At 51.9% G+C, this 25,666-nt stretch overlaps 1 protein-coding gene across 2 annotated transcripts in view; it reads right to left on the reverse strand.

Annotated features, from left to right (window-relative positions):
* Window positions 1-855: 855 nt before the first annotated feature.
* LYPD1 (LY6/PLAUR domain containing 1) overlaps window positions 856-25,666 on the reverse strand; it is a 30,955-nt gene continuing 6,144 nt past the window's right edge. Inside the window, exons 3-5 of one of the 2 annotated variants that reach the window (XM_061557703.1) lie at window positions 20,926-21,060; window positions 5,435-5,792; window positions 856-4,452 (exon numbers count right to left, since the gene is read on the reverse strand). In XM_061557703.1, the coding sequence (XP_061413687.1) occupies window positions 5,500-5,792; window positions 20,926-21,060 (428 nt within the window). In that variant the 3' untranslated portion in view covers window positions 856-4,452; window positions 5,435-5,499. The remainder of the gene's footprint in view (window positions 4,453-5,434; window positions 5,793-20,925; window positions 21,061-25,666) is intronic. The other variant, XM_061557704.1, reaches the window with a different exon arrangement.

The following is a 25,666-nucleotide window of genomic DNA, read 5'->3' on the forward strand; positions in this document are numbered from 1 at the left end:
GGAATATCACTCTATGGGATCGGTAGAGATGTGCTTACGAAATGTCGGAGACTCTAGCCCATACATTTTGGAGGCAGAAGCTCTTAATTGTTGGAGATAGGATCATAGAAATGAAGGTAGGAGCTGGGCTCATGAATTATAGAGGGGCACAAGAGGTAATCATCAGCTGTTGTCAAACCACTGATGGATCACGGCCTCCACTCGCTGCTACCACCCCGATGCGGTCTTGCGCTGTCACGAATCCATCTCGTCCCTCCGCTCGAGCCGATCTCATCGCTGCGCGTCCACAGCCGACCGTCCCCTCCTGGGGACCCACGTTCCCCACTTTGGGCTGCCATTCCATCACCAGTCTCGTCCGTTGGCCACCGTTCCTTGCGGCCATGACGTGTCCCGCCGGGGTCCACATGCTGTCCCCCAGAGTCGGCACCGTGTCTCCGCTGTGTGTTTATTCCTAGCTCCGCGTGCTGCGCTGTGTGCTAGTGCGCTTGTCGGTGTGAATCCGAGCGTGCTCCTCTGCGCGCCTTTCATTACTCGTCGCGAGTTTTTCCGCGCAAGCGAGGCAGCTGGCAATGCGAGCTCCTCTTGTTCGCCTCGTTATGCCATCATTTTGTTTAAGAGTTTTGAATTCAATAATTGCCCTAGGTAAGTGGGGAATTCAATCGCTTAATGCATCGACGAGAATCTGATACTCTCCTAAACAAAACATATAAAAGGGTACCATTCTCAGCCGATGGGCCTGAAAACAGTTGAAAAGTTTCCACCTCGACAAATGAATCCGGCGCTCAGCCGAAGGCGTGTAACGTCGTCGTGATGAGAGCCGCTTGGTTTCCGGCCATGTGATTGCGTCTTTACTTGACGGTGCGGTGTTAATGGCGCGGTGGGTGTGCAAATAAAAATCACACACAGACAAAGCATCGTGAAGGTGGTGGGGGTAGTGGTGGAGGGGGTTTATTTTTTCCATTCAATGCTCGAGTGTTGGCGAGTCGTAGGCAAACGTTGGTCTGGGTGGTGGTGGTGTTGCCCGCAGCGGCCTCACCGTCAAAAATTAAACGATGAAGTTTGGCCGCGAGGCAGGCATTGCACTTCAAAGGGCCAAAACTCTGCACTCTCATCCACCACACACAGAGACGTATACAGGTATTATTATCATTAGTATTGTCTTGCTATAGCTCTGTCCCGGACAGGTTTGACCATGAACCATGAAGCTAAGTGAAGCGTGGATTGGTGCCAGGTTCAACCACACATCAAGTGCCCTCTCACACAAATGCTCCTCCTGGTCTGTTCTTTGAAATCTGATACCACGTCCCCATGACCACCGGGGCAGAGCGAGGCCGATTTTCGCGGAATTGGTGCAAGTGGGCTCGGTCCACCCGTGGCCTTGCTGGGTCTAATCGCGTGGCTCCATTGCAGCGTGACGCATTGACTCCCCTTAACACGGTGGGCACGGCTCTGTTTGCCGGTGGCAGTGGAGACGTGGCAGTGGGGGTGTGCGAGATATCGGATCGGTGTCCCTCGGTAAAATACAAATCAATATCCTTCAGCTTTTGCGGGAATCACCACCACCAACATCATCATCACCGTTGGTTAACCATGCGAAACCAACCCGACAATACCTCTGTTACAAAAACAAAATCTTGGCTACTGCAGTCACTCAGAGGCAGTTATTGAAATATTGTAATTGCAAGCTCTGCAATTTATAAATATAATTTCCATTTGGACAACGGCACAGGCACATGATGGTCTACGTTTGTGAATGATGCCATCATCGGTTCTTTAACGTCTGCTTCACAGTGGGCGGGTGGCGTGCTTTGGTCATCCCCGCAAACAAAAAATGAATCAGTGCCAGGCCACCGAGTCGCCGTTCACACCGCGACACGCGGACGCTGCTCTCGCGGGCCGCGCGTTGTGACTACGGACGCTGGAGGGAACGCCGTCGAAGCAGAATGGCGAAATGTCTTTCCGCGTTGTGAGTGGGCAACACGACACCCAGGCTGTGCATGCAGGTGTGTCCTGCACATACATGAAGCCCGATGCAAACCTAGGGATTGTTGTTTTTCATATTGCACCAAAACCAACCCAATTGTCTCCGACACTCAGCACCGAATGGTGGGAGCGCGCGTAGCTACCGAATTTCGGAAATCCGGAATGACGGCGCTTGCGACCGCATGGCCTCTCCTGCGAAGTGCTGTGGCGTTGCGTTCTTCACGTGGGTCACGTGGCACCGGGCTCTTCCAGTGGCTGCTGGTTCCTTCTCCCCCCCCCCCCTCCGACCCTGACGGCGATCGGAATTCCTCGATCTTGATTGAGGCGAGAGTCAGTCGAGCGCGTGGGTCGGTGTGTGAGTATGCCAGGAGCGACGTCATCTCATATGCGTGGCTATTTGACCATTAATTGAGCGGCCACTATGAATGCCGTTGGCGAGCCAATGTTGATGGTGGGATGACGGCGCCAGCCGCTTAAAAAGTGCCCACAGAGTGAAAAACATTAATATTAGCATTCACATGACACGCATTGTCTTGCCGCAGATTGCTACAGAAGGATCATCCGTGAGCGCAACACAAGATTGTCTACGAGTCTATCGCCTGCCAAAATCCCTCAGTGGACAATGCACAGCGATTACACACACATAGCGTCACTTTCGAGGTCCGCTCCGATGGGATTGCGAACAAAAGGGGAAGAATGACGTGCCAGGGGTTGGGTGAGTGTTAGGATTACCAATGGGCTAGTGCCAGGGCTAGTGTAAGGTTAGGGGTGGGGATAGAGTTTGGTTGGATACTGCTTCACCAATGAAGATTTTTTTTGTCCCCTCCAATCGTGGCCAGGTAGGGCCCTTTCAATTTTCGTTAGCTTCTCTGTTTTGCCATTTGACGGAGCTATGGGCTGGATTCGAACCGGCGAATCCTAAGCAGATGTAGTCATGCGTCACCCACGAGGTTTCCACAGTTCAAAAATATACAAGTAAATACATCTCTAAATATATTTACTTCTCATAATAATAATACCGAGCAGAGCAAGTGGTCAAGTCTGTCCAAGGTCAAGAGGTCATCAGTGTCGTTGATGCCACCGCATCAGGCCATCGCTTCCCATTTCTGATCGATCCTGCGGTTGTTGCAGAGTTGACACCCAACCTTGAAGTTCGCCGTCTCATCACCGTCACCCGCACGCACGAACTTGCCTTCTTGCGCAGTCGACACAGCTTACTACACCGTCAACACCGTCGGGCTGCAGGGCTTCCCCGTGATCGGCCACCTGCGGGCGTCACTCCAATGCCTGCCTCCGTAACCTGCCCCCCCCCCTCTTCCACCCGTACGCAAGCCGTGTCCCACCCATCGCAACCTCCACTTCCCAATGACATCTACCGCACCTTCCTTCCATACTCTATCCCATACTTCCAAGTTACTTACCCTATTTTACCATAGTATCCTCAGCATTCCCTGTATGTATGTTAGTATTTGTAGATAGGTTTTAAAAGTATAATTGTATTTATATATCACCGTTTAACTGTGGTGTATATTGGAGTATGGCAGAATGTTTAATAGCGAACCTATTGGCAGCCGCTATATATGCAGCTGCCTATTGCCGGTTAACTTTACATGGCAGAGAAGCGCCTCTGCAACCGTGCACACGTGTGCGTGTATGTGCAATGTTGCTACATACATGCCACGTGCATTTACATTTTACCTAGGACAGAGGCGTTGACCCTTGTAGACCGATAGGCCTGAGCGACCATTGAGGCGAGCCACACCATGGGGTGGTGAGGCTGATATCACACATTGTCCGGCCACCTCTACCTCCCCTGTCCTGACATCTATGTTTTTCAAACGTCGCACCAGGTACTGATTTTAGGCTGAGTTGATCTAGGGGGGGGGTCGACGCCAAGTTCAGTTCAAAACTCGTTGTGAATAGACAGGAATTGAGTCCTGGGACTCACGACCTCAGCACAGTGGCCTAAATGCATATGGGTATATATATGTACACACAAATCAAAAATATCTCACCACCGTCTGCCTCATAAGACAAAAATATATAATATGCTCAGGCTAACATTTCAGTTTGTGGCCGTCCTTCAGAACAAAGAGGGGACAGGGAAATTCATGATCTGAAATATTGTTTGGAGGCCACATTTGACAACATGAACAAAACTGGCACCAGCATTTTAGAGTTGTACAATGCATACACACACACAAAGATCCCATTGGGGGAAGTGCTGTTAGCGAGCACCTATTAAGGCCAACACAGCGCGCGGTGGGGTGGTGTGGCCAGGACAATGCCCAGCCACCTTTGTCTTCCTAGTGCCGTTGTATGCACGCTTCACCAGGCAATTCTGTCAAGCTGAGTTGACCTAGGGCAGGTTCTTCCTTCACTTGCCACTGACGTGAGCCGTGGCCGAAGATCGAACTCTGATCACCAGGTGCGAAGCACAGTCCAAGGAACCATTTGGCCACCGCTCCCCTAGACTCACACACACACATGCGCACACACACAGGGAGTCAACGCGTGCACAAGCAAGTGCGTTACAGACACGCAGGCACATTCACTGTCCTTTAGAACGACGATGTATTACCAAGTGCCGTAACGTGGCTGGCACTGCTGTAGGAAATTAACCGGGGGCCCTCCTGTCCCATTTCCCCTCTCCTCGTAGAATCTCTGGCTCGTGAAAGCCGGTGCAGTTGCACCGCCTGTACACTTTTACTGAGAGAGACAAATAATCGGGGCCCAATTCCTCATGCCGACGGATGCCCCGTTTGTATCGGATTTTTGCCACATTGCGTAAATTACCGAACACACAATGGCTCAGGTCACTCTTGCAAAAGAGACTATCCTAGTCTGTTGGGTTCTCACCCGCTTAAACCAATAAACGTCAGTTGGTTTCCCAAACCAAGGATCCAAAGCCTTTAACAGACTTTAGGGGCAAGTGCTGTGAGCGAGCACCCATGACGGCCGGCACGGCACACGAGGGGGTGGGTGGCCAGCACCACGCCTGGGTGCCTCTGTCTGCCCAGTGCTGATGCTTACAAGCCGTACAAGGTACAGTAATCATTTAAGTCTGAGTCGACATAGGGGAGGCCCAGTACCAGTTGAGATAATCGTCATCGGTGGTGGCCATGAGCGGTAATCGAACTCGGGTCGCCAGGTTTGTAGCGCAGAGCGCTCACCACTGCACTACCGCTCCCACGCACCCACGTACCCACTAACGCACAACAACAGCCGCCACGGCGGTGACGTCACCACAACGCCTGTGCCAGGCCAGGTGCACTTTGAGGCCACGTGAAGTGTCGAAGGCTCGCCTGACAGGAGGTCACGAGACAAACCCAGGTGCCATAGGTTGACAGACTGAGACGACCGGTAGATGCACCAGCTGTACCCCCTACTGTGCCAACTTTTGCCACACAACACACACACACACCGTGGCACAACAGAGATCGTCATGTACCCGAAGAGAGCGTGACCACGTGCGCTTCGCGATCCGCGCGCGTCCACGAGCCGCGTGCGTCCCTGCTAGAGGCGCGGCAGCGGCGGCGACGGCAGCAGCGGCAGCAGGACGGGCAGCAGCTGCAGCTGCTCCTGCAGCAGCAGCAGCTGCAGGAGCAGCACCGCGACGGCGCCGGGCGGGGGGGCCGAGCGCCAGGCCGAGTTGCGGCGGCGCGCCGGCCTGGGCCCGTTGCAGAGCGCCGTGCCGCAGCAGCTGATGCACACGGAGCCCATGCGGCCCGGCACGCAGAACGTCTGGTAGCCCGCCGAGGCGATGAGGCACGCGGCCGACGACGCGCACGACTTGCGGTAGAACGTGCCTGCGTGTGCGTGCGTGGGTGTCGGCGCGTGCACGGGCGCGTGCGTGGAGACGTGCGTGTGTGCGCCAGGATCGGTGCGTGCGGAGTGTTTCGGACAAAGCGCACACGCAGAGACACGAGGGCTCCGTTCGTTAGCGCTGAGCTCATGAACCATAAGGAGATGCCAATGACATGTCACTGTTCAAGTTCCCTCCAAAGATTCCAGACAAACACACGCACTTTTACATAGTCCTTATAGTCACACATATTTCTGAAACATACACGAAAAAGATAGAGGTCACATGTATAGCCTCAACATGCTGTTGGGGCAAGTACTGTTAGCGAGCAACTATTAAGGCCGGCACAGCAGTTGACGCACACGGAGCAAAGTTCAACAACAAAAATTGAGATGAATGTAAAGAGAGTTTACAAACCTCTAAACATCCTAAGATAAGCAAGGTTAACACTTTCGGGCACTTATTACCGAGGTCAAAGTTCGCAGTCCTTTCATAGCTCATCGTCAGCACCACAGGTCTGTGGTTGGATCTGGCCTGCAGGGACTAGGGATGAACTCCATGACGAACCACGCTCGTGTAAGCTCCACAAACAAGAACGGATTCGCAGGTGTACAACAAAGTATTGTTTTGTTGTTGTACTTTGAGTAACTGTCATTGTTCTAAGTCGATTTCGAGATGCATCAGCAAAGGGATGGCAGCCAGATGTATGCAATCCGGTGACTGTTGGCAGACAGAATCAGACTATTTGTACTGGAGGAATCTGATGAGCTGCAGAGCTCCTTGGGACAGATGTCCAGGGATCGTTCCAAAAGGAACACCTTGAGAGCAGGTGGAGCGAGAAGGTTGAGCGTGACTGCCAAGGTGGCTTTGAAAAGTTTAAGAGGTAATAGCGTAAAAACATGGAGGATTATAGCCACAGTGGATAATGATGATGATAATAATAATAATGCCATTTATTTCCCCCCGAAGGCCTCACTCAGTCTTCAGACTCTTTTTCAGGAAAGCCGTGAATTGGAATATTTGGAGCGAGTGCCCAAAGTGCCCTACACCTGCAAAGATGAGAGAGGCCCTTCAACTCGCTGTATACACAAAGACAAATATCCCCCGTATAACCTTAACAAACTGATGGGGCAAGTGCTGTTAGCGAGCTCCTATGAAAGCCGGCACAGCACACGAGGGTGGCTAGCACCACGCCCGACCGCCTTTGTCTCCCCAGTGGCGATATTTACACACCGCACCGGGTACTCATTTTGAGGCTGAGTCGACATAGGGGAGGCCCAGGACCGGTTGAGATAATCGTCACTGGTGTTGGCCTTGAGCGGGAATCGAACTCCCCATACACACAGACAAACACACACACACACACGGGGTAAATGTACAGGCAACCAGGTGTTTCAGCGGCAAGCGGATCCATTCGCTGTCCTTTAGAACGACAATGTTTTTACTAAGTGAGACAAATAAATACTCAGAAACCAGTTTACTTGCTGGAGAATGTCCCCATTTCGTTGTAGTTTTTGGAGCAAATCGCCGTGGCGTTGTGAAATACGTCTGCCGTGCAGATATCCAGGCGTGAAACTGTTAGACGGTAAACGGCTGACTTTTTTTCACTTGGAGGCAAACGTAGCCACAATTTGGCACTGCAAAAATACAAGTATGAATATAATTATATATAAGATGTGGGGGCAACTAATGCCACTCACAAAAACATCAGCACCCCCGTCTCCACTGCTCGTTCTACCAAAGTCTTTGCGCGTGACGTCGGAGTGGGAAACCGCTCGTCCCCTCCTCTCAATGTCCGCTCGCAGGCCTGAACGTGTTTTGGAAATAAAAAGGCGCCGCTCGGTGTTAATCAACACGTTCATTACAACTAACACGTTAATTACAACCGATATTAATTTGCAAGCGGTGGCGCGGGGCAGAGAATGCAGTGGCGACCTCGGGCTTGTAGTGATCCCAGTTGAAGACAACTTTTACAACTCGACTCGAGTGAGCGCGCGTCCAGACAGGAGCTCACGGATCACTGAGACCGCCGCTCACTAACCGCACGCGGGTTCTCACCCCACGCCAGTTGTCAGCGCAACCGTGACCTGACCTTTTTGTGACCTGCCCCACACTTAAAACAATGTGCGGTGAATGAATGGTGCAAGTGAATGGACGGGGAAAGTGAATGGACGGGGAAAGTGAATGAACGGGGGAAGTGAATGGACAGGGAAAGTGAATGAACGGGACAATTGAATTAACTGGGCAGATCTGCTGTGAATCTGTGAACGGTCTGAACAGGCTGCTGAAGTGCACACATCATCATTATCATTGCGCAATCATTACGGCTGCATTATTTCAACGCAGTTGCTGAGCATAGGAAACCAGAGTACCTGGAGACAATAGTACACACTCAAGAGTCCACACAGATGTATGTGTGTTGAACTTCTTTTGCACCGTACGTAGCCAACCGTGCTCATCGGAGGTGTGGGGAAGAACAACAAACGAACACGCACAACGCGGTTCCAAAATAAATTAGTTTTCAATGTGCATCATTTAAAGGTGAGTGGCTCCAGTGGCTTCCTAATATCGACAGGAAAAGATTTGGTTGAGTGCCCTATTTGCTGAATTCCCGTCTCGCGTCAGCCTTGCACGTGGGAGCAAATTGGAGCATCGTGACGAGCACCCACAAAACTGGGACCCCAGTCAGCCGGTCTCGAGGTGGGTTCGTCGGAAGATTGCCAGAGCAAACGACCTCTGCGTCCCGAATTCAACAGATCCGCACGTTTAACCGCAACGTGACCCATCGTTCGCACTCTGAGCACTGTCGCATACATCACAATTAATCCCAAACGACCCATCGATTTGTTACTATTGCTGATGGCCGACACACACGCCGCTTACGCATGACGGCAGAAACGACGCGTGCGGAGGAATGCGAAGAGGCCAACGCGCCGCGACAGGGAGATTGTGTGAGCCGATTCAACTCGAGCCCGATCCCTAACCCCATCCGACCAGCCACTTGTCCTGGTCCTATTCCTAGCCCGAGCCAACGACCATACTGATCAGGGCTGCCCCACACTTTTAAAAGTTGGGTCCCCAGATGCCTGCTAATGGGTTCTTTTTTGGCCGATTGGCGGTTGCAATTGTTTTAAAAGGGGATAGCGGAATGCACTGGGTAATGCGTTGCTGCAGCCGTGTACGAGTGTGTAAGTGGGCGAGTGTGTAAGTGAGCGAGTGTGTAAGTGAGCGAGTGTGTAAGTGGACGAGTGTTCACGTGGACGAGTGTGCACGTGGACGAGTGTGTAAGTGAGCGAGTGTGTAAGTGAGCGAGTGTGTAAGTGAGCGAGTGTGTAAGTGAGCGAGTGTGTAAGTGAGCGAGTGTGCACATGGACGAGTGTGCACGTGGACGAGTGTGTAAGTGGACGAGTGTATAAGTGAGCGAGTGTGTAAGTGAGCGAGTGTGTAAGTGGGCGAGTGTGTAAGTGGGCGAGTGTGTAAGTGGACGAGTGAAGTTTGGCACGGCACACGACGAGGAGGTTGGCCATAACCACGCCCGGCCGCCTTTGTCTCCCTCTTAGTTATGTTTAGACACCACACCAGGTACTCATCTGAGTCTGAGTCGACCGAGGGGAGGCCCAAGGTCGGTTCAGATAATCGATATACATGTACACACAAACACATATATATCGCAGCCTGTGGTGATTTCCCACTCCCGCAATTACCATTCCGCCGTGGTCTGTAGAGCGACAAATCTGAACTTAATATGTGATAGCCATCGCGTAGGTTAGGGTCCAATGCAATAGATACATGAAAAAAAGCTATAAACACACAAAGACAAAGATCCACCGTATAGCCTTGACAGACTGTTGGAGCAAGTGCTGTTTGCGAACAGCTATTTAGGCAGGCACAGCGAGGGGGTGATGTGGCCAGCAAGCACCACGCCTGGTCACCTTTGTCTCCCCAATGTTGATCATTTACACACCACACCAGGTATTCATTTTAGTCTGAGGTTACCTAGGGGACGTCTAGGATCGGTTACGATATTATTCACTATTGTCGGTCGTGAGCGGGAATCGAACTGGGGACGCCAGGTTCGCAGCCCAGCGCGCCGACCACTACGCCACCGCTCCCCACACGCACACGCACACACACACGCACACACACACCCACACACACGCACACACACACACACACGCACACACACACACGCACACACACACGCGCACACACACACGCACACACACACGCACACACACACGCACACACACACCCACACACACGCACACACGCACACACACACACGCACACACACGCACACACAAACCCACACACACACGCACACACACACCCGCACACACACCCACACACACCCCCTACACACACACGCACACACACACCCACACACACACACCCACACACACACCCCCACCCACACACATCCCCCCCACACACACACACACACGCACACACCCACACACACACATCCCCACCCACCCACACACCCACCCACACCCCCCCCCACACACCCCCACCCACCCACACAGACCCCCACACACACCCCCACACACGCACGTGGGCACACACCCGTAAAACGAGCTCCAATGACACATTTGTCACAATTGAACGATAACGCTCAGCGGCACACTCAGGCTCGGTCCTCATCAATAATCAACCATCGGTCTTCTCCAGTCATCCTGTGCCTTTTTTCCCCTTCCATTCCTCTAGTGGCAGTTCCGGTGTCACGTACTGTATAATGACCGCGTGGCGTGTGTAAGTGATAGCTGCAGAGCCTTGGAAATTGTCGTTGAGGTTTGAAAACCCCACCGGCACTCCACGAGCTCCCCACACACCGGTAATCCCACTGGCGATGCTGTAACGCACATCGGCATTGCCATGATCGTCGTCATGAATGTCATCGCCGATGATGAGTGTGGTTGGGGCACCTCTCCAGTGCTACGCGCGCGACCAGGTGGCAGGAGAGCACAGGGCACCATCTGTGTGGGCCTCTGTTCCTCCCTTGTGTTACGCATGGGGAGATTTCTCCGGCTACGTCCGACCGACACGTCCACCGTCAGTGGCGAGTGATGTCTGAACAGCTTCTGGGCACTCCACTCGGTCGACTCGGCCCTGAACAAGCACGCGGTGCGCTTTGTGCAAAGTTCAGCACTGGGGAGACAAAGGCGGACGGGTATGATGCTGGCCACACCACTCCCTAGGTGCGAAGTCTTCATAGGTGCTCGCTACCGGCACTTGCCCCCAACAGGATGCACAGCTATACGGGGGAGCTTTGTCTTTGTCTGTTTTGTTGTGCGCTAGACCCATCGCCTCGCTTCCTCTGTGGAAGTGATCGTCTCGCTCGGCGTTGCACAAACACAGGAAATCCACGTTCACAAACTACATCTCCAGACGTCTCAACCTCCTCACCTCTCGTCCCTTCACACCCCCCCCCCTCCCCCACAGGGGCACGCCCACTCAGGCACCACCCTGGCCTTGTCCCCGACGCTTCGCGGCCGGGTGCTGCCGTTTCCTCTCACGCGGAAAACACTTCTTGAACGAGGAATTGGCCAAAATGCCGACCCCCCCCGCCCCTAACCAGATCCAGACCCCTCCTGACAATAGGAGCTTGAGGCTCGGTAAGGCTGTCATGGGAAAAATGATTTGCATCATTTACTTTGAGCATTAGCGGCATCATCAGCAGCTCGTGTGGAGGATTGTTGTATCGCAGGATCCGGATAGATGGCAACGGCTTTGGGTGGGGGCGGGGAGGGGGGGGCTTCATCCAGCAGGGGAACGATCATGGCTTACGATGATAATGATTATGATCATAATCAGTGTTCAGAAATTATTATTTCGACATTGCCACCATCGCCTCGGAGATTTTGGAAGCCACTTCAACGGGTTGCAGCGTGTCCGCTCGCTTCACCTGCCCTCAGGGTGTCCCCACTGGAACGATCTCCGTCCCGTCGGCCAAGTGACCACATCCGTCTGGTCGCAGTCCCTTCGCAGGCCTCCGCAAATCGACTTCGCCAACAGATGCCGGCGTTGGATGCGGAGCGGTGCTCCACTTGTGTTTGTGTCGACCGTCACTGCGACGTTTCTAATGGGTTTTTTTTCCGTTGCATCGAAAACATAATATCTCGTATGTATAGATGTTGAACTTCTTTCGTAGCGTACGTAGCAAATGGCAGTTTAAAAATCAGATTTTAAATGTATTTTACGACTCATAATGGTCGTGGGTTGGATCCCGACCCTGATGCATGGATTTTTTTCCCTGGTCTTCCGGGTTTCCCCTCCACATTCAGAGCGATTTGCCTTCTATACATTTCCACATGATAAGCCACGTAGTTGCGTTATCATTTGTGGCCAGGTCGATTCTGAAAAACAACTATATAGCTCAGTGGGCCTTACCTGCCAAAATTAAAACAATAGTTCGTCAGCTTTTTATTCCTGATGATGAATCATAATACACTGTCGGCGAAAGCCTAGGCACAACATTGGCCTCTAGTGCCTTCACGGCAGCCCTGGCAGCCACGTGCACGCGCTCGGTCGTTACCCAGATTGCTAAGCAGCTCGGCGGGGCATGTGGGGTAAGGGGCCAGCCACTTAGACCGTACGCATGGAGGGGGGAGGGGGGTTAACCCAAGTGCGTACGCACTTGGGTTACGCATAGGAAACGCGGGGGGGGGGGGGGGGAGTGAAGCCTCGATAATAATTTGTCTACATTGGCCTTCAAATTAGTTATATTGTCCGGCGGTGGACAATCTGTTTGCTTAAACACGTTAATAGTATTAATCCTTGATCGTTTATGCGCGGATTAAATATCGGCCGTTCTAGAGGATGCGGGGGGGGGGGGGTCAGGCGAACGTACGCAGGTGGGGGGGGGGGGGGATGTAAAAAGTGCGCGTGCGTACAGGGAGGGGGGGAGGGGTCAAGATTTGACAGATTTTTGCTAAATGGATGGCCCCTAAAGCCCCACAGCGGGCAGAGAGAGAGGGAGACAGAGAGATACAGACAAAGAGACGGAGAGAGAGGGAGAGAGCGCCTTCAGAGGCTCTCTGCATACGAGAATTACCCTTCCCAGGAGGCCGTGTTTCAATTAGCGCCGTCGGCAGAGCCCGGCGAGACGCTCGCTCGCTCGCGGTGCAAGGTGCGAGCGCGCAGTGCCGGGGAGAATGGGCCATCATCATCTTCATCTTCATCAACACGGCCCGAGCTGTCGCGAGCAGCGCGGCCGCCACTGCTGCCACCGCCACGGCTCAGTACGAGTAGCGAACACTGCGACTAGGACCAGCGTGACTTTTCGCAAGTCAGTGTGAGCATCCCTGATTGCGTCCTCTCAGGAGGCCGGTCCATCGCGAATGCGCATTAATCACACGCGGTGAGCTCTTTGGAACGACACCGTTTTAAAGTCTCTTGCAAAACTGACTCAGGGCTCAGCGATGGATCCCCGAACGCGAGCCGGTAACGCGCTCCGGGTCTTCGGAGCCGGAGACCCCGAGACTGCGCTGAACCGATCGCACGAGGCGTCCACGCGGCGGTGACAGCAGCAGGTCGCCGTGGGACTGCGCATCGTAGACGGTGTCGATCTGGGTCTGTTGAGACCGCTGCACGTGACCATCGGCAAGGTGGATGCAGAGGAATTGTGCAGATTCTTGTAGAGTGCAGTACGGTTCTTGTAGACGTGCAGTACGGTTCTTGTAGACGTGCAGTACGATTCTTGTAGACGTGCAGTACGATTCTTGTAGACGTGCAGTACGGTTCTTGTAGACGTGCAGTACGATTCTTGTAGACGTGCAGTACGGTTCTTGTAGACGTGCAGTACGGTTCTTGTAGACGTGCAGTACGGTTCTTGTAGACGTGCAGTACGATTCTTGTAGACGTGCAGTACGGTTCTTGTAGACGTGCAGTACGGTTCTTGTAGACGTGCAGTACGGTTCTTGTAGACGTGCAGTACGGTTCTTGTAGACGTGCAGTACGATTCTTGTAGACGTGCAGTACGGTTCTTGTAGACGTGCAGTACGGTTCTTGTAGACGTGCAGTACGATTCTTGTAGACGTGCAGTACGGTTCTTGTAGACGTGCAGTACGGTTCTTGTAGACGTGCAGTACGGTTCTTGTAGACGTGCAGTACGGTTCTTGTAGACGTGCAGTACGGTTCTTGTAGACGTGCAGTACGATTCTTGTAGACGTGCAGTACGGTTCTTGTAGACGTGCAGTACGGTTCTTGTAGACGTGCAGTACGGTTCTTGTAGACGTGCAGTACGATTCTTGTAGACGTGCAGTACGATTCTTGTAGACGTGCAGTACGGTTCTTGTAGACGTGCAGTACGATTCTTGTAGACGTGCAGTACGATTCTTGTAGACGTGCAGTACGGTTCTTGTAGACGTGCAGTACGGTTCTTGTAGACGAGCAGTACGGTTCTTGTAGACGTGCAGTACGGTTCTTGTAGACGTGCAGTACGGTTCTTGTAGACGTGCAGTACGATTCTTGTAGACGTGCAGTACGATTCTTGTAGACGTGCAGTACGATTCTTGTAGACGTGCAGTACGATTCTTGTAGACGTGCAGTACGATTCTTGTAGACGTGCAGTACGATTCTTGTAGACGTGCAGTACGATTCTTGTAGACGTGCAGTACGATTCTTGTAGACGTGCAGTACGATTCTTGTAGACGTGCAGTACGGTTCTTGTAGACGTGCAGTACGGTTCTTGTAGACGTGCAGTACGATTCTTGTAGACGTGCAGTACGGTTCTTGTAGACGTGCAGTACGGTTCTTGTAGACGTGCAGTACGATTCTTGTAGACGTGCAGTACGATTCTTGTAGTCGTGCAGTACGGTTCTTGTAGACGTGCAGTACGGTTCTTGTAGACGTGCAGTACGGTTCTTGTAGACGTGCAGTACGATTCTTGTAGACGTGCAGTACGATTCTTGTAGACGTGCAGTACGATTCTTGTAGACGTGCAGTACGATTCTTGTAGACGTGCAGTACGGTTCTTGTAGACGTGCAGTACGGTTCTTGTAGACGTGCAGTACGATTCTTGTAGACGTGCAGTACGATTCTTGTAGACGTGCAGTACGATTCTTGTAGACGTGCAGTACGATTCTTGTAGACGTGCAGTACGGTTCTTGTAGACGTGCAGTACGGTTCTTGTAGTCGTGCAGTACGGTTCTTGTAGACATGCAGTACGATTCTTGTAGACGTGCAGTACGGTTCTTGTAGACGTGCAGTACGGTTCTTGTAGACGTGCAGTACGATTCTTGTAGACGTGCAGTACGATTCTTGTAGACGTGCAGTACGATTCTTGTAGACGTGCAGTACGATTCTTGTAGACGTGCAGTACGATTCTTGTAGACGTGCAGTACGATTCTTGTAGACGTGCAGTACGATTCTTGTAGACGTGCAGTACGGTTCTTGTAGACGTGCAGTACGATTCTTGTAGACGTGCAGTACGATTCTTGTAGACGTGCAGTACGATTCTTGTAGATGTGCAGTACGGTTCTTGTAGACGTGCAGTACGGTTCTTGTAGACGTGCAGTACGGTTCTTGTAGACGTGCAGTACGATTCTTGTAGACGTGCAGTACGATTCTTGTAGACGTGCAGTACGATTCTTGTAGACGTGCAGTACGATTCTTGTAGATGTGCAGTACGGTTCTTGTAGACGTGCAGTACGGTTCTTGTAGACGTGCAGTACGGTTCTTGTAGACGTGCGGTACGGTTCTTGTAGACGAGTGGGCACACTAGCGCTGCGGTCACCATCGGCCCACGCGACTATTGCTCCCATGAGCAACACGACCACCGACCGAGTCCATCCGGTGCTCGCTGAGCTGCATTGGCTTCCGGTTGCTGAACGAATACATCGGAAGGTCGCACTCGTTACACACAAAGTGCTTGCCACAGATGAACCACAATACCTCGCCGATCTCGTCAAGGAACGTAAACCATCATCACGTGAACTCCGGTCACCCTCGCAGCAGCGGATTTTGGCTAATCGTCGAACAAAGGCGGCGGTCACCGCATTGCACGGCGCTTTCAGATGCACTTCTGCGGCCGTTTGGAACGCTCTTCCTTACAATATTAGGAAAGCAACTGTGAACTGTGAGCTATGCCACTTTTACATTTACATTGAAAAAAAATATGTGTTGCCCTTCCCCCGCACCTCCGATTAGCATGGTTGGCTACGTACGGTGTGAAATAAGTTCTACGTACATGCTTAACCACTAATGCCACACCACCACTAACATACCACCATTACCACCAATACTAGCAACACTACTATTACCACCACTACCACAATCGTTATCATCTCCACCACAATGGCCAGACCCATTACAACCACCACCACCATGACCGCTCTAACTCTCTGCCACCACCAAAGACAGACCCGTTGGGACAAGTGCTGTTAGCGAGCACCTATGAAGGCCGACACGGCGCACATTACCACCACAACCACCACTGCAACCCCTACCATCACCACCACCCGCACCACCACAACCACTGAAGCCACCGCCACGGCCACCACCACCCTCCCCTCTCCCCACACCTCGTAGGGCAGATCTGGATTACGAATGTGGCAGGTCCCCGTTGCCCGTCAACAATATTTCACCTCTTCGTGTTAAATCTCATCCGTCGGGCGCGTCTAATAAATCGGCTATGCGTGGATGTATATGGTGGCTCGCGGTGGAACTAATGAAAATATAAGTGATGATGGCACGGCGCGAGGAGGCGCGCGCGCCGGAGAAGCGATTGTTATTGCTGCGGCTAAGGCGATGCCGCCGTTGGGGGTTTGTGTTGCTGGTGCTGCTGTCATCTTGTGCTGCAGATGTCGTTAAAACTTCCCCTTTTTTTACTTTCATTGATTGTTTGTTTTTCATCAAGCGCTCGCAACGGTCGCGCACGTGCTGTATGTTCTATTGAACAAGCACGTGCTGTATGTTCTATTGAACAAGCACGTGCTGTATGTTCTATTGAACAAGCACGTGCTGTATGTTCTATTGAACAAGCACGTGCTGTATGTTCTATTGAACAAGCACGTCCTGTATGTTCTATTGAACAAGCACGTGCTGTATGTTCTATTGAACAAGCACGTGCTGTATGTTCTATTGAACAAGCACGTGCTGTATGTTCTATTGAACAAGCACGTGCTGTATGTTCTATTGAACAAGCACGTGCTGTATGTTCTATTGAACAAGCACGTGCTGTATGTTCTATTGAACAAGCACGTGCTGTATGTTCTATTGAACAAGCACGTGCTGTATGTTCTATTGAACAAGCACGTGCTGTATGTTCTATTGAACAAGCACGTGCTGTATGATCTATTGAACAAGCACGTGTTTTTCAGAGAAGCGAATGTGTTGTGGAGGGCATGCTGATCGCGCCCTCGGCTGTGAAATGTGCATTCTACTCATAATCATTCTACTCATAATCATTCTACTGTTCGCCGCGGTTACCGTGGATGGTGGTAATGTTTCTGCTCATGATGATTTTACTGCTGCTGATTATGATGATGGTTTTGTTACTGATGATGATTGTGATACTGCTGCTGCTGTTAACTGAGGATGACGGTGAAGATGACTATAATTCTGCTGCTGATGCTTCTGCTGATATTGATCATTAGTCTGCTGCTGCTGATGATGATTCTTCCGCTGCTGCTGCTCTTGCTGGTGGTGACAATGAACAAGAGAGACGTGTCCAGTTCCTTCGCCGACTTTTGCACTCGCCTCGGTAAACCTTGAGATATGAAAACCCATCCACAGACTCCTGCCACGTTGGAGTAATTGAGATACTATCGTTTCATCAGTGATTAATGTGAGATGGGGTTCCCCTCCTTCCCCACCGTCATCAAGAATGAAATACTAAAATAATGATGCATCCCACTGAAAATATACGCGCGTTCACCCAACGCTTAATTTCAGCCGGAACGGATTGGAAAGCTGTTCCGGGAATTATTTATCCATTCACATTTTTGAAATATTACTGCGGTTACAAAAAATGCTCGTGACATCGCATAAATATAGGGTACAATAATATAGACTTATTATTGATAGGGTCATATTCCCTCCTCCAAACAGTGTTTTTCCAACATATACTGAGTGAGACATTAAGCCTTGTGTATTCCCACCCAGTAACCGGAAATTAATGAGAAAAATAGATAATCGGATAATATGTCTCCTTCATATATCCGTTTCGGGGGCAGTGACCGTTCGAATCCGGCAGGCTGCCCTGGTCAATACTGCGGTATGTGTAGTAACCATGACGATCCGACGCACCGTCTTTCTTCACAGTGGGCGGAAAAATCCCCTTGACATTATTTGCAAGCGTCGGACATTGTGTGTCGGCATGGGGGGGGGGGGGGGGGTCCGTAAATTACTCCATCGGGATTGTACACACAGAGTAGCAGCCACTGTCCCTCCCCGTAGACTCATGCCCCAGGTCACTCTTGCAAATGAAACTCAGTTTCAGAAAATAAATGAAACTAAACTAAAAAATGTAAAAGTATTCTTTCTACAACCCAATCGGCCCCATGGTTATTTTGGGAGTGCGTAATTAAATTTGCAGTGATTCAGTGCAATCGACACCTGGACCAATTTGCCTCCACCAAGGCAACGATGATGAAGTTAGAAAAATAAAATATTTGTGGATTTTATTTTTCATGCGCAGCGACAGATTTATGAAGGGGACGAATTGCCTGCTAACATATTATTACCTTTTTTTGCACAATGACGCTGAGGATTTTTTTGCATAATGAAGAATTCCTCATCAGGAAAACCTTCTGCACCCTGGCAAGTTCTCGAGTACGGATTGGATCCATTAGCACCTTCACGCCTTCGATTAGCACGGTTGGCTACGTACGGTACAAAAAAAGTCCCACGTACGGTGCACGTATACAAGCCGCTATAGCAGCAGCAGCAGCAGTGGCAGTGTGTCCGTTGTCCGGGGCGTTTGAGCCTTGCGAGTAGCAGCGGGTCACACGTGTCGGTGAAGCGGCCAGCGGTTACAATTCGTGCCGGCTTTTGTGCGCGTCCTCTTCAGTGTGTGTACACGTACAGCGCTTGTGTCACTCCGCTGCGGGATGAAGGGCATCTCCACGCCGCTTCAGGCCCTGGGGGGTGTTGACCGTTCTTCAGCGTGTTGGTCGGCATGGGTTTGGCGAGGGCGGTTGGAGTAGACATGGGGGCATAGAAGTGCCGTACACTCGTGGATTCCGCTGCTCCGCAGTCACCTTCACGCATGCTGGCCGACCCCCCTATACCTCTCGAAATAAAATGGCATTCTGTCTAAAATGGCATTCTGTCATTACGCGCGTTTACCCAGGAGTGCTTAACTGCGTAGTCTCGAGACTCTGTTTCTGCAGTAGGGCACGATGGCGCTGCTCTGCGTAATCCCACTTGAGTTATTTGCAGGTAATGTCAGCATTGGGATGTCTGGCCAAACACCAGTCACTTCGTACATTTATAAACACATTATTTGGCGATGCTGCTGCGTTGGCAGTGCTGCACGAGCATAAAGGAATAGAAAGTCAACGCGTTTGTCAATAAAACTGTGGGGGAAGAACACCTCGAGGTTACATTTCGGGCAATGGCTCTCTTAACAGCACACACACAAACATACATTTTTATTTCGTAGTTTTTTGTCAGCTTCCTTGCATTTGCTCCGGTAACTTGAGAGAGCGACTCGCGGAGGTTTAAAACAAATAAAAGGCTTCCGGACGACGCGCGTAAGTCGCCTTGTCACCTCGGACGCGCGCGCGGAGCCGCTAATGGCGCGCCGGCGAGCGACCCGAGTGAAATATGTGGGTCCATCTCCTTTAGCGCTGCGGGCTCCGGCAGCAGCGAGATAGAGCGCAGCCCGCCCCGCTCCATGCAAGCGCAGCCTCATCGCCACAACCGCACGGATCGCTCATTCATCTCCGCAACGCCTCGACGTGCACGGGAGCTGAGACAATAATAAGAATTTAGCGCGTTTGGTATTGGCGCCATTCCTTATCGTGCAGGGCTATCACGAAGCAAGGCGCACGCACGGGTAGAGTCTGCCGGCAGTTGGCGATGTTGGCACGTGGTGCGTCACCCAGTTTGTAAGTAAACTTTCAAATTTGCGCCATGACGTCGGCACATGGCCCACTCCGTTTTCGAATGATGTCATGACATCCGTAACATCCACGGCGCGCATTTCTGTTGTGAGATTCCTCTCCAGAAACAACACCGGTGATGCTGCTGCTGCCACTGAAGCAGAAATAGATTTGGCCACGTTTGATGCACGTGACATTTTTATCAATTGGCCGTGTCGGGTGGAAGAGGGTTTACAAAAACACATTTTATTGACGCGACGACGTAACCCGACAGAAACCAATTACGAATCGTAACATTGGTCGTGAAAGCCTCCGTATGAAATTAGACGCATAGATGCCGACAGATTTGTTGTAGCGGCTGTGGCTCGTCACGAGGCACCCTGGGCGACAGAGCGAGAGGGGAGGCTGGAAGCGCTGCCTCTTACGGCAGGAGGGCGCGTCGCTATCTCTCGACGAAGGTTTAGACATTTGTCGTTGGTCAAACCATCCAAACTCGACACTTACGAGCGCTCAGGAATAATAATAATTATCATGATAATTTAACTTGTATCCGCTCTCTCTCGACAAGAGAGCGACTCGGAGACACGAGAAGAAACCACAGACAAGCACGCAGGACGGCAACAGCCAGGCAGTGAAACGGTGCAACATTCCCCTCGAAGCTCTGTGGTTCTCTATATGTTAAGATGGTATCGGACATTTTATGAGTTGCTATGCACGTGGGAGGAAACCAGAGCACCTGGACAAAATCTACGCATGCAGGGGCAACACATGAATGCATACAGAGAGAATACGTGTGCCACATTCTCCTGGCAAGCCACGGTATGGCAGCTCCTAGACACCTACGGGGAGTATCACAACATTTGTGTGATCCACCAGCTCTCGTCGCCTCCACAGTGTTGGATCACAGGCGTACATAGCCACCACAACCACCACCTGGCTAAAGTAAACATTTATATTCAAGCAGTGTCTTTGCTCAAACAAGCCTGGGGCGACGGTCGTCCATAGCCCTCTACTAATTATTAAAATTCCACATTCCCATGGCAGGAGGGGGGTGACTGCCCAGGAATGGCGTTTGCACAAGTCGCGTACCGTTGCTTCTGACCATCACCTCCTTCTGGCACACGTTCTGCACGTTCACGGTGCAGTTGGCGATGTTCTCGGGCGCCGAGCAGTCGCTGAGATGAAACTCCTCGCACTGGTAGCACTGGATCTGCAAACTCCTCCCTGTGGTGGTGGCAGGGAGGAGGAAGAGGAGGACGCAGTTACAGGGGGCACAAGCCTCGAATATCAACGGGAATCACCGAACGTTCTCGGCAGTTCAACGCGTAGGCTTTCGCGACCAGTATTATCCGTCAGAGAGTTTTTGTTTGTTGTTTTTGGGGTTCGATGGCGTCAGGATGACATCGCGACGTTTTTCGTGCAGCGCGTTTCGCCCGCAGTGTAAATTACTCTGCCTGGAATGTGCATGGCGGTCACCGGGCCCCGACTGTGAACGCTTGACAGAGGCCCTCTTGAAGGAGAGAGTCACGAGAAGACTCGGTGAAGCTTTCCTGGCTAAACAAAGCGTAATAATAAACACGGCCGTTTTGCCATGTGCACAGCTCAAGAGACATAACAAAAAAAAACACGCGGCGTGTTTAAAGGACGACAGGGCGACTGTGTCAGGGTTTCATCAATATTAGGACTCATCAGCAAAGTAGATGCACAGTACTGGATGTACAAATTACCAAATCATCCGCAGAGTGCCCAGTCTCATCAAAACTCACGAGCCAAGCCGAGTTACGCTCCGTTGTTCCATGAATGACGTCTGCGTGACAACTCCACGTGTTACAGGCATGGGGATGGAGAGGGCCAGGAGATGATAGCATAGCAGTGGATTCTCGGATCCATCTGTGCAGAGCCTTGAGCGCTACCCCCTCGCAGGCGTGGTGAGGTTCTCCAGCTCCCTCCAAAATGAAGCCAAGCGCTCGTTCACTCGACTACATCTCAATGCAGGGACCTCCTGAAAAAATGATCTTGAGACGACGGCTGTGCGAGATACACCCTATTAGTATATTATCCCGCACCTCCGATTATCACGGTTGGCTACGTACGGCGCGAAAGAAGTTCAGCATACATACATTGGATGCTGTACTGGTCAGAACATAGGACGTGCAATCCAGAGGTCAAGGTTCGATCTCGCGGCGTGCCAGTTGAGACAACGGAGCAGGTTTATTAAATCCCCCTGCCTATGCCCAGCCAGCAGAATAAATAGATCTATCACAGTCGATGGGCTGGTCGCGTGTGGTGGGGTAACGTGTGGGTACTGCCACCTTCTCGAAGGCGTCCGATCAGCTTGGAAAGGTAGGTCAAAATGCCCCCGTTTGTGGGGAAGGGGTGGTCTCTAAAGCTCTCTGCGTTGGAGAGTCTCCTGCCGGCAGTGCGGTGAGTGAGCAACTGGCTGGAGCTGCGCCTACTCTTGACGTGTCGCCGCCGTTGTTTTTATTAAATGGGCTGCGGTACAATTCGCAATCTTGAAGCCGGTTTTATGGCGCTGCAAATCCTCAAGTTTCGAATTAACCACGACTCAAACACACACACAACACAAATACAGCCGCACCTTTTGAGAGTGATTTCACGAGATAAATGGATTTCAAAGGGGACCATTCGCCCCGACTTAAAAGGCGTTGTAATTGACTCGAACTGACAATCCGGGGGCCGGTTTTCATTTAGGGCGAAGCAAAAAAAAAACCTCTCTCTCTCGCTATCGCAGCGAAACCACCTGCCAACACACCCCGCCCGGAGCGTCGTGTGGGGCGAGTGTGGGGGCTCGTCTGGCGCGCTGCCCGCCTGCCGGAGATTACAATCGGGCCATGCAGACCGAGGTGTGAGGGTGGGGGGGTTCAAGTGGCCGCTTCTGAGCAACGAGAGAGAGCGAGCGCACTGGGCGAGCAGCGTGACAGCATCGCGGAGAGAGGGTGGCACGAGTCGCACCACACACCACGCGCATTCACGATGTGCACGGGTACAGACACTTACACTCGCACACTTTCAGACGTACACAAAGGCGGAGATACGTGCACATCCAACAAAAATGAGATAGCCTTAAACTGACTGTTAGGACAAGAGCTGTTAGCGAGTAGCACCTATGAAGGCCGAAACGGCACACGAGGGGGTGGGTGGCCAAAACCACGCCTGGCCGCCTTTGTCTCCCGAGTGGCGATGCTTACACATTGCACCGGGTACTCGTTTGAGGCTGAGTCGACTTAGGGGGAGGCCCAGGACTGCTTAAAATGTTCGCCACTGTTATTGGCTATGAGTGGAAATCAAACCCGGCACGCCCGGTCGCAGCAGCACGCTAACCACCGCGCCACCGCTCCCCGTACACTCGCATACAAAAAGAGACAAAGCTCCCCCGTGTAGGCTTAACAGACTGTTGGGGCATTTGCTGTTAGCCACATACATACACTCGTATTCATACACCCTCTCATACCTACATACATACAGACACACATCAATACACTCACATTTACACAAACACACAAATCCACATACAAATACACCTACGTTTTGAAAACCACGTTAACATACATTACCCAGTACTGTACACATACACATCCATTCACAAATATATACGTGCACACAAATATGTACAAATTTATACACACACACATATAAACGCACCTCTACACAGATTCACATAAAAACACACAAGCATACGCACACACACAAAATACACACAGACACACACAAGCATACGCACACACGTAAAAAAAACACTTGTCAGGATGCATAGCCTTTGGCAGATTTTAGGGCAAGTGCTGTGAGCGAGCTCCGATTAAATCCGCCACGGCGCACGAGAGAGTGGTGTGTGGGTTATCTCTGCAACGTCGAATGTTACATTCCACACCGATTACACCTCGACAGTTGTGACTCGTTTAGGCCGAGTCTACCTAGGGAGGCGAGGGAGACGACTGATTGTGAGGGTCACTCCTCCACTTCCCGTTGTTCGTGAAGAGCGGCTGGCCTCCCAACTGCTCAGTCGCGTCTTTCCCCGAAGCCTCATCCACGGAGGCCGATGCTGCCACCGCTGGCATCAGTCATTGGCAAGTCCACTCAGCACCACGTCCTCCTGTAGCAGCCCACCTCGTCTCTAGCCCGTGCCGAGCCCCTTTAGGCCCCTCTATCCGGCCAAACAAGCAGCTCGCGGTGGCTGGACATGCGGGCTACATGGCCCAGCCAACATGTCCAGCGGTGTCTGGACATGCGGGCTACATGGCCCAGCCAACATGTCCAGCGGTGTCTGGACATGCGGGCTACATGGCCCAGCCAACATGTCCAGCGGTGTCTGGACATGCGGGCTACATGGCCCAGCCAACATGTCCAGCGGTGGCTGGACATGCGGGCTACATGGCCCAGCCAACGTAGCCTCGTTTTCCGAAACTCCAGCCAGGAATTCTCGGCCATAATCGTGCCCCCCCATCTCGTTATGCTGGCGGAACGTGGGACCCCGCTTACAGAGCCACACCTCGGACGGCTTGAACACATTCAGGGTGGGCCCTATCTACGATCAGTGGCGGGTTTAAATCAACCTTTATTTGGGTGGCGAGGAGCTCACAGATCCACGAAAGATCTGCAACACACACACGCAGGTCAAAGCGGACATTGCCCCCATCGCACCACGCCGGGATCCCTGGTGCACAATCGTCGACCCTGCAGCACGCTGCTGAACAATTCCGGGGGTGTGGCAATTGCATCGATTGATCAGCACAGTATCGATGGTTCCAGCTGACAATGACACGGGCATGGGGAATCGCGTGCGGAATTTTTGGTCCGCGTCGGCAGGAACGGCTCCGCGTAACGCTCTGCAGCCACTAGAGGCCGCTGCACGCACCACGCCGTTGATACGAGAGGGGGAAAAAACAACCACAGGAGGAGTGAATTCGTGCATGCAGCGGCTAATGAGAATCCCGACGGCGCATTGACTCGCGATGGGGAGCGCGTCAGGACCTTGGCGGCACTCGTACCGAGAGGTCTTTCAGGAGGCAGGTCTTGGGGCGGTGTCTCGCCACTTAGCACTCGGCAGGCTTTTGTCATCGAGAAGCGTTAATGGTACACGCAGAGTGCACTGTGTGTGGTCACGAGAGCGCTGTTTATGTGTGTTTGCGTGTGTGCATTGAGCAAGGGACACTGCACAATCTTGGTGGTGCTCGAGTTTGCCTGCCAGTTTGCCTTACAACTCGCACAGGAAAGCGAAGGTCCGAAAGGCTCGGACATCACCGCCGTTGGGAGGGCGGCCACGTGGCAGCGCAGTGGAATCCCACTCGTGCCTCAAAGCAAGAGGGCACTTGGGTTTCATTCGCGACTCGGGCGCCTTGCTGTGCCGAGTCTGTATATGGTCGTTATTGTTTGACTTGCATGCCGCTGGGATTTTTGCACACAGCGTTGAAATACGGTGTTTTTTTCTGGAAGACTTTGCTGTTTTTCCCAGGATTTTTCTGTCGCGTGTAGTCACTTTAAGATGTTTCTTGTTCATGTTTTTTTTGTTGCGGTTGCACCCGAGTCAAGAACCGCATGGCTCACAGGGTTAAACCTAATAAATAAATGAAACTGAAACTGAATGTTCTCCCCCTGTCCTGAGTGGTTTCCCTCCGGGTTACCCGGTTGCCTCCGGTAGATAAGTAAAAATTGAAACACCCCAATGCTGAAATGCACCTGCAAATTACTCCATTGAAGTTGAACACGTAGCGAGAGCGCACCCAACTCTGAGTAAATGGCAGGACCTTCCTGAAAACAAAAAAAAGATTCTCGAGACTCGGTGAGACTTTCCTGGGTAACCCAAAGCACAACA

Source organism: Lethenteron reissneri, chromosome 23 (genome assembly GCF_015708825.2).
Source record: "Lethenteron reissneri isolate LAM-NWPU_2019-01 chromosome 23, ASM1570882v1, whole genome shotgun sequence".
Classification (NCBI taxonomy): Eukaryota; Metazoa; Chordata; class Hyperoartia; order Petromyzontiformes; family Petromyzontidae; genus Lethenteron; species Lethenteron reissneri.